The sequence below is a fragment of the Berghia stephanieae genome, chromosome 9 (assembly GCF_034508935.2).
Source record: "Berghia stephanieae isolate SIO BIC M18660-M18661 chromosome 9, UCSD_Bste_1.3, whole genome shotgun sequence".
Classification (NCBI taxonomy): domain Eukaryota; kingdom Metazoa; phylum Mollusca; class Gastropoda; order Nudibranchia; family Aeolidiidae; genus Berghia; species Berghia stephanieae.
The window spans coordinates 32,845,307-32,855,285 of NC_088368.1; the positions used below are offsets into that span (position 1 = coordinate 32,845,307).

At 38.4% G+C, this 9,979-nt stretch overlaps 2 protein-coding genes across 2 annotated transcripts in view; one reads left to right on the forward strand and one right to left on the reverse strand.

Annotated features, from left to right (window-relative positions):
- LOC144980074 (nucleoporin NUP188-like) overlaps positions 1-9,979 on the forward strand; it is a 75,211-nt gene that overhangs the window by 3,386 nt on the left and 61,846 nt on the right.
- On the reverse strand, positions 501-9,738 carry LOC144979363 (nucleoporin NUP188-like). The gene is made up of 6 exons (XM_078926008.1): positions 9,683-9,738; positions 8,715-9,239; positions 7,469-7,769; positions 5,866-6,483; positions 1,964-2,299; positions 501-629 (listed from the first exon to the last, which is right to left on the reverse strand). Exons 1-5 carry the CDS (start codon positions 9,686-9,688, stop codon positions 2,205-2,207), a joined length of 1,545 nt encoding a protein of 514 aa, XP_078782134.1. The 5' UTR covers positions 9,689-9,738; the 3' UTR covers positions 501-629; positions 1,964-2,204.

The window sequence follows — 9,979 nt, forward strand, 5'->3', positions numbered from 1 at the left end:
TGGTAGCAGGTGGAAGGAAGAAAGAGAGGGAGGAGGATAATACTGACCTCTGAGACAGCCTGTAGTCTGGTGAGATACATGTCTCTGATGGCATCTGCATCGTTACCAAGACATGCCAGTATGGACATGGGGGATACCTGTAGACACAGGACATGGTATCATGATGAGTATGGTGATGAGGATGATGGAGATGATGATGATGATGGTGATGATGATGGTCATGAAGATGAAGATGACAATGTTAAAAACAATGACAAATATAAATATGATGATAATGATGAGGATGAGGATTATGTTGATGGTTATAATCATAAAGATAGTGATAGTAGTGATCTAGACAAATTAGTCTATTAGTCTAATGGACATGCCATTTACTTACCATGGCCAACCGTTTGAGCAGGACAGTGGCCAGAGCAGGCAGTCGGTGACTGTGTCTGTGGTAGATGTACTGGGCTATCACTGACACCAGGTGGCGCTGCTGGTGCTGCTGGCCAGGTGGCTGGGAGGACAGGGCACTCTCGACGGGAGACATGCCCAAGTTTGGAGGTTTCAGAAGGAGCAGACGATTCAGGAGTGAGAGGGACATTTCAATCAGCTGGACCAAGTCCACCCCCGGTCCTTCATTCATGCTGGGTGGAGGGAGGGGAAGGAAGAAATATCAGTAATAAATAGAATGATCCGATGACCCGGTTTCAAGCCCCGCTTCAGGCACTTTCGTTTTTTTTCCTTGAGCAAGATTATTAACCGCCAATTTGCTCACTTGGACAACATGGGTGATTCCTGTTGACATCAGACATCTTGTTTGATGAGTTATCTATATTCCTTCGTGGAATGCCTAGGCAACGATATCTTATGATAGCGTGGCGCAAAAGGCATAATTAATTAAATTAAATAGAATGCTGATGAGGGATATTGGTAAAGTATGGTAAATATAATATACTTGAAGTAACTGAAGGCATCATGTGCTGCTCAAGTATTAAGAGTATAGCAAAGTGCCTGAAGGCGTAATTGGCCTTTGAGCTGGAGGGTCTGGAGTATCAGGATCACCATTTCAATTTTCAGCATTTACTTGCTTTGTTTTTAAGGGTTTTAAAGCGCTTGCAAGAAAATGGGATAGTAAACATTTTTAGAATTACAATTAAAGCACACAAGAAAAAGTAAGACAACAGGAATTGTATCAAATAGGGAACTGATGTACATCCCAAGAGCACAATATCAGAGTACTTAGGTTCAGATCACCTAAATGTCTCATCCTGACACAAGGACAGGTCCCCAACTAAGAGAAGCACACTCAAATGTTTACAAATCATATATAGATAGTATGCACTTGGATAAGAAGCTCACAACATTGCCATCTGGAAGTATAATGGACCAACACACAAAACTATGTGTCACCTTGAACGTTTATAGTCTGCTTAATACAGTTTAGTGAGAATTACTCATAAACGCGGATGGCAAAAAGCAACAACAAAGACCTGAGTGACGTCAACTTCATTTTATCTATAGATAGAAGACATAGTAAGTCAGAAAACCCCATACAGTTTTTAGCATTTGAGGCTGTGCTAATGAGTTATTTTTGAAACATTCCACTCATAAAGACATAAATATCAAGTTATTTCGAAAACATTGGGTAGGACTTCGTAATCGTCAGTCTTAATGTATTAAATCATGAAATTCTTGGGGTTTTATTTTTAAACTGAGAAACTGCCACCAAAATGAAAGTAGAAATTGGTTTTCAAAGTGTTGAAAAAGTGTGGACAAAGTACTCATTTTTTGGGTTATCTTTTAATGATTCAACCCAAGGAAAGTGATGAAATTAAATTTTTCCATAGATTTTCAAAATAAGTTTTGGATTATTTTGTAGGCAAAGATCATTTTACAGGCAATAATGATAACGATGATGACGATGACGATGGTGATGATAATGATGATGTGACCACGATGAGAACATAAGTTGTCTCACCTCCTTTGCTGGGCTAAAGTTGTCTGTACGGTATCTACACCAGTGGCTACAATATCCAGCAAGGCCCTTCCTGCCCCTGTAAATAACAGACTGAACACACAACACTCCTTCATCGTAGGACCTTTCTTCTTGGGGACTTGTCTTCCTAATGTTGATGGCGAAAGCGAGGAGGATGACGATGATTGCGGTGGTGGCAAGCCCAGGTAGGATGCTAAAGAAGACGACCTTGTTTGGTCATTGTTCATTTCTCCCTCCATTTCAACTGCGTCTGACTCAGAGGTCTTGGAAGGTCACTGAAGTTGAGGACCTTGTGGAACAATTGAAGACATTTTTGTCCTGAAACAAACAAATGAACAAAAAGAAAAGTTCTGGTTTACTTTTGGTCTTTACAAATTCTCTCATTGATGCAGTATGGCACTCTCTCAAGTTCAACATGAATGGGTTATTAAATAAAATCACCTTTCCATTTCAAAATAATTATATTTTCACTAATTTTACCATAGTAAGACTTCATTTTTTTTTTTCGTTGTTAAATTTGATTTGATTTATTTGTTATAAAAAATGGTCTTCTTGCAAATTTAATTAATTTGGAATATAAAAAATCAGGGGTGAGAATGACTGGTCACAAAAAAGGAGGAAATTTTTCATCATGAAGAAAATGACCCATCCATGCGACCATAACCTATAAATTTGAATTTCACTAAAATTCACTGAGATGCGATCCAAAATTTGTCTCGCAGCACTTTCTAACACAACTCGGTGGAATTTTAAAAGTTGAACAGTGTAATTACAACATTTGGTGGTTGTAGTAAGGATGATGATGTAGTGGTGGTTGTAGTAGTAGCAGTGGTCATATGGATGATTGTGTGGTGGTGGTTGTAGTAGCTGTGGTAGGAATGATGATGTGGTGGTAGTTGTAGTGGTAGGGATGATGTTTGTTTTGTTTTGTTTTGTTTTTAAGGGTTTTTCGGCGCTTGCAACACATTATGGTCATGTCAGCGCCAGTAAAAAGGAAGAAAATGGTATAGTTAAAAGTTCTAGAATTACAATTAAAGCACAAAAGAAAAGGTAAGACAAAGGGGAATTGGTTCAAATAGGGAACAGGTGTAGATTCCAAGAGCACACTGTCAAAGTACTGAGTTTGAGATCACCTAAAAATCTCATCCAGACACAAGCACAGGTCCCAATGAAGAGGAATACACTCAAATGTTTACCAATCCTATAATATATGTAAACTAAACATAATACAATGCATAACAGAGAGATGATTTACAAGGAAAAAAATATCATCTCCCAAAACTATAACTATACATTCGACTATATCCCTCCCAGCTAAGGAACTCCGGCAAGGATCAGGACAAAACCAAGTAATCTCATTCCAAGACAATGACAGGAAACAATTGAAAAGCAGGTACAGGGGGATAGAAGACACAGTAAGTACCTCCCTGCCCACTATGGGAGGTCGGAACCCCACCCAGGTAGGGATGATGTGTGCTGGTTGTAGTGGTAGGGATGATGATGTGGTGGTGGTTGTAGTAGTAGTGGTGGTTGGGATGATGTGGTGTTATTTGTAGTAGTAGTGGTGCTAGGGATGATGGTGTGGGGGGGGGGGGGGGGAAGGAGACTTCTCTATCAGAATAATTTATGTATTGACCTTATGAATTCTATATTTTAAAATAGAAGAAAAGAGAAATAAAAAGAAAGGGAAAGAGGAAAAAAAGAGAGAGAGAGAGAGAGAGAGAGAGAGAGAGAGAGAGAGAGAGAGAGAGGAGAGAGAGAGAGAGAGAGAGAGAGAGAGAGAGAGAGGAGAGAGAGAGAGAGAGAGAGAGAGAGAGAGAGAGAGAGAGAGAGAGAGAGAGAGAGGAGAGAGAGAGAGAGAAGAGAGAGGAGAGAGAGAGAGAGAGAGAGAGGAGAGAGAGAGAGAGAGAGAGAGAGAGAGAGAGAGAGAGAGAGAGAGAGAGAGAGAGAGAGAGAGAGAGAGAGAGAGAGAGAGAGAGAGGAGAGAGAGAGAGAGAGAGAGAGAGAGAGAGAGAGAGAGAGAGAGAGAGAGAGAGGAGAGAGAGAGAGAGAGAGAGAGAGAGAGAGAGAGAGAAGAGAGAGAGAGAGAGAGAGAGAGAGAGAGAGAGAGAGAGAGAGAGAGAGAGAGAGAGAGAGAGAGAGAGAGAGAGAGAGAGAGAGAGAGAGAGGAGAGAGAGAGAGAGAGAGAGGAGAGAGAGAGAGAGAGAGAGAGAGAGAAAGGTACGAGAAGAAGAGAGAGAGAGAGAGAGACAGAGATAGATTAAAAGGCAACAGGTACCGACAACAGAAATAAAATCCAGACACCATTGTCTCCCCTTCTCCTTCAACCATCAACTAGCAATAAAAACCCACTGGTGTCGTGTCAACTGTGACATCTGGTGCCATTCGTCTGGCCCGACGTCATAAAAACGGGACCGTCACCAAATTTCACGAGACTGAACACAGGTGTCAAAATATGACATAAGACATAATGGTGATTTTGTGGGTTTGAGGAAAATGTTTGACACGGCATATTTCTGAGTATTTCTCAAAATCACTTTTTATTTATCCAAAACAAATTTGAAAAAGGAGGAAATGTGATGGGGATGGGCGGAGACAAACTACCATTTAGGCGGAAGATTCTCAGCCCTGAAAAATACAAATCTGAATGAAAAAAAAATCCAAATTCGGTGCAAAAAGAAAATCTTTCATTTATCTTAAATATCAAAATTAATCTAATACACTTCAGAGATAGAAACATTAATATTTATCACAATCCTTGTACAATGCATTAAAATAATGTGACATTCGGAAGGAATACTTTCTGAACAAATTGGTCGATTTAAATTAATAATAGGAAGAATATAATGATTCTCAATAGAAAAATATTATAAACAACATTTGAACATTTGTTATTTTGATGTGTAAACATCACTTAATATTTCGAGAACAAAAAGGGGGATTTGAAAAGCTTTTTAAACCCTCCACCCAAAAAATTGATAACAATAATAACAACAACAATAATAATAATTAAAAAAAAAAAACTAAATATAGACCTGTAAATGAGCTCTATAAAAATTGACTGAAACTGAACATCACTGAAACCCTTCGTATCAGAAAAATCCAAAGAATCGAAATGAATAGTAAACAGCAAGCTCGCTTGAGCAAAACAATGGCAGAAAACTAATTTGCGTGGGAATTAATTAGGCTACTTACCATTGTTTCTTATAATTAGGTACCCAATCAGTGAAGAAACCAGTTTGTTTACAACGTGAGGCAATCGAGATGTGCTTGTAGCAATCATATAACTTTCAATTTGAAGGTGTCTTCATAACGCACTTCTGGCGTTCGCATTAAACTTTTTCATACTTTTAGGTTCCACCAAGTAAATGTGGTCAATTTTGGCTTAGACGAAACAGTGAAATTTATCGCTCGGCCGCTCAGTTAAAATTGGCTACCATTGGGATCACGACAAGTTTTGAAAGTGAAAAAATAATTTCACGAAGGCTTTGTGAAAATACACTGGGATGTGTTCAGACACGGCAATTCTAAAAAGCGTCGCTTAGCCTTGGCAATATATATCCATCGTTAATATAAACGGCCCATGAGCTATGCGTAGCGCTGTGGAACATTCCTAATTACTTCACGATCCTTTGACTATGATTCATGAATTCTTTCTTTCTTTCCTTTTTTAAAATATTTGAATTCGACGAACTGACTGATTTCAGTTAATTGACTGAGAATTTACAGGTCTATATAATAATAATAATAATAATAATAATAATAATAATAATAATAATAATAATAATTAACCAGTAAAAACAAATTGGAAGTTGGCAGTTCAGGACTGGACTTTCTGGAGTCAGGACATAAAAAAAAACAATAACAATTCAATGATGCCTCACCAATCAGTTTGCGATGCTTCAAGTCCACAAATCTCCACTTGTGAAAAACAGGAAAGACATCCCTCAGAATAAACAGAATGCTGGCTAGATGTTCTGCCGATGATGTGGGAAGCTGGCTACTGGTGACTGCACTGCTACTGCTACGATGACGACTGCTGGCCACAGAAGACATCCCCTTTTTCTGCAATGACGATGACGACGACGACATGACCAACTGAGTGACAAGTTCCAGCACTGCAATTGTGACGGGATACAAACCCTGAGGACACTCTGTGCTGGCTAGTACGCTGCCATAAAGACCTTGGTTGATTCCGTCACCTGTCAACACCTCTTCAAAATCGTCAATGTTTTCTGTCAGGAAAGGAAGCAGTCCTGTCTGCTTTAAATGGTGAGTCACTAGGTCAGGCATGTGGGGCGTGGCTAAGGCTATACAGTGGATTGTGTGGCCTAGAAGCTCCAGTGGGGCCGGAGAGAGGACGGAAAACCGTAGGATGAGCTGGTAGCAAAGGGTGATAATCTCTGTGAACTCGGGAACAGAGGATGGGTCAGAGGTCATGACCTCTTTAACTAATTCCATGACTAAGGTGACTTTGAGTAGTTGCTCTGTCTGTACCATGCCTGAAACAAAACGAATGTGAAAGAAACATGACTGCCACAAGGGATAGGAGTGGTGTTAGAGGTAAATCCATCTTATATGTATTTATTCAACCAGTTGCCATGTCTTTTTGATGAGGAAATAATATTATAGTTTTGTTGATGTATAACATGATATTTGGTTTCCAAAACCGAACCTTGGTCAATAATTAATACAAAAATCACAATCTTGAGATGAAAAATCTGAATTTGGTCAAAATTGGTAAGCAAAAAAAATAATAATTAATGAATATCTCTCTTTGTCCCGTCCCCCCCCCCCCCCTTGCTTCAATGTTTCACACCCACACGACACCTGCACACTTTATTCTTCACGGATGATTGGTGGGGTGGAAGTACAGAATTGCAATTTTGGCAGGAAATAGGAAATTGGTATCTCAGGGAGAATTTTGAGAAAATTGCAGCTAAATCAGTCTGAACATTTGACACATTACAATTGTTTAAGGTTTACTGTGATCTCCAAAGTCAGACAAAAAATACAACTGTATATGAAGTAATTAAAAATTATCCATCAATATGTATCCCTTTTTCACTCGCATAAGCCACAAACAAGAGCTGTCTACTTAGTCCTGCCATGGAGTCATACCTTACATAGATTAGCACTAAATGGTTTGAGTATCAATCTTGATCGTTTAAATGATGAAACATTTAGAATTGAAAGTCTTTATTTAAGAATAATGCTGTAGACAACATCAAACAACTGTCAGATTAATAACTGTGTAAATATAGATAATTATAAAGAAATATAATAAACAAAAAACAAGACTTCAAAATCCCAAGATTTTTTTAAACACTAAAAAAAAGAACAGGATGATAATAATAAAATGGAAGTTAGCAGTTCAACAAAGGAATACAGTTGGTTAAAAACAAATTTTCCCTATACTGAAAAATTCCCATCTATACTGATTTCTGTGATATGAAGTAATTTGTTTTGGATTTATCCTCTGCTTACCAGCACCATGAGAAACTTGGGTCAACAGCTCCTGTATCTGTGCCATCAACAACTGCCAACCATTATATCTGGCATCCCACTGGATCACATGACCATAACTAGCCAATCCACTGCGCAGGGCTGTCACATCCAATAACTCTCCTTTACAGCCCCTTTCTATGACAAAGTCGCTGCCTTCTGTCGGATGTTTGTTGCGACGTAGCATAAAAACATTTGGATGCGGGGTGACCTCCAAGTCTTGTGCCCGATTAGAGTCTAAAGGCTCTGTGTAACCTTTCATGTTGGATAGGCAATTCTTCAACTGAAACAACATCAAGATTGCTTAACCTTTTGATGACCAGACTCAGTTTATTTATATTATAATTCTTTCCACCATATATCCGATTACATTTTTTTAAAAGCTTTTATATTATGCAAAATCTACTAAATGAGCTTAAGTGCCAAAACCAACAAAAATGCTTAACAAGTAAGAAGGAGACATGATACCTGTTAGACATATTGCCTTCAACTTTTTTTGGACAGAGGCTGTGTTGTTAGCGGCCATTTTACATTCACGAAAGAAACAAGATATCTACTTTCCAAAAGTTGAATATAGGCTGCACCAGCATAACTCATTATATAAAACTAAAAACTAAAATAAAAATGACAATAGGACATGACAAACTATCGCTTCACTTCAAACATCTTGAACAAAAACACACACATACACTCTTTCTTTCCCTCCAACATTTGCTTATGGAATGAACTCTCTCAAGAAATGATTGAAACTAAAAACAATACAGAATTTACAAAAATGAAATGATCACAGTGTGTATTGAGTGAGTGTGTCTTTTGAAATTCATAAATGTGAACTGTAGTCTGGATCCTCTAGTTAAAAGGTTATTACAATGATCGAAGAAGAAGAAGAAGAAGAAGAAGAAGAAGAAGAAGAAGAAGAAGAAGAAGAAGAAGAAGAAGAAGAAGAAGAAGAAGACTATGGTGAAAGAATGTGATTAAAGAGCCTTTTCTTATGGACTAAACTTTGTACTTCCCACAGCAGGGCTTCAACCAGACACCTGCTGGTCGTACCAATAGTGTTTGCAACTTTTAATTATTATGAGCTGGATATCCAAGAGAATACGAGAAAGCAATTTTTTTAAAAGCCACCAAAAATCTGTGCATGTTGTGTTAATTATACATTGAATAAATTATAGAATTAGAAATTTATGTTACATTAAACATTAAAATAATAAAAATTTGTTGTTACCTGTCTGACACTGGACTGACCAGCTCGAGCCAGAGAGATGGAGAATTTCATGAAGCAGCCAAAATCCAAGGGGAATAATTGTTTGGACGACTCAAACAGAGTAGCCAACCCTTGGGTTGAATCCTTCCATACTGTGTCTGCAATGGCTTCCCAGTGTAACAGTTTGGCAACAATGGCATACAAGGCGTCTGAATTTCCCAAGGAGTCTTCATGGAAAATGGACAGCAAGGCAGAGACAACGTAGAATACGGTGGAGTGGACGATGAATGCCAGGTGAGTTTTGCCACAAAAAGGGTCTGTCTCAATCAAGAGGGCCAGGGTATCAAAGACAGACAGCTGCAGGGCACAATTCCCAAAGTGTTGAAATCCAGCCTGAGCCTTGTGGATCATTTCTTCTTTGTCATCAGAATTGTCTTCCCCTTGGCCACTGGTCTGGGCATACACATATTGAAGGACAGCCCAACCTAGAAGCAATGGGCCGTGGATTGGCTCTGATCCCAGTTTTGTCATCACTGTGTTGATTTTCTGAAAATGTTTTTAAAATAATTTTAAAATAAGAAATAGGCTTTAAAGCTTGATGGTCATACACACACACACGCCCCCCCCCCCCCCCCCCCCCCCCCCCTTGGAAAAGGCTCTGTACTCACATACTCTCACCATACTCAGGTGTAAAATGAATGCCTGGCCATTAACAGCGTTGTCTTTGTCGGAAAAAATTGTAATATCACCTAACAGGCATCATGTCTCAGTCTATATGTTACATGTTGCTGTTGGTCAGGGACCCTTTGAAAGCGCTTTGATCATGTTTAGTGGATTTTGCTGTATATAAAAAGCTGGGGTTTTTTTTTAATAAAGTTATGTGCGGTTGATGACTCTTTAATACCCATGCACATTATTGTTAGTATGATTATAACGATCTCATAAGACTTATCAGCCTGTCAGTTTTATAAATATGACACTAAACTAACCTCCATGACAGTTTTATTTCCAAGGATGACATGCTGGTCACTGAAGTTGGAATGGAAAAAAGAAGAAATCCTTTACGATTAAAAAAAAAAGAAAAGTAATTGGGTATTTATCACATAGACACACATATCTAAAAATAGAGAAGGCTATTTTTTTCTTTAAAAAAAATTAAAGTTGATATATCTCAGAAGCCGGACCAAATAATATATCAAATTTAATTTAGAAGAAAAATATGTTTTACAGAATTTACAGAATCAAATTCAAAACCTCAATTTTTTTCCCTTCTGACACGTCTGCAC

Excerpts from the sequence above, each read along its gene's own strand:
- LOC144979363 (XM_078926008.1), bottom strand. Across the intron at positions 7,770-8,714 it reads GTCAGTCCAGTGTCAGACAG|TTGAAGAATTGCCTATCCAA; the intron begins GTAACAACAAAT and ends ATGTTGTTTCAG. Across the intron at positions 2,300-5,865 it reads GAAGCATCGCAAACTGATTG|GACAAAAATGTCTTCAATTG; the intron begins GTGAGGCATCAT and ends TGTTTGTTTCAG.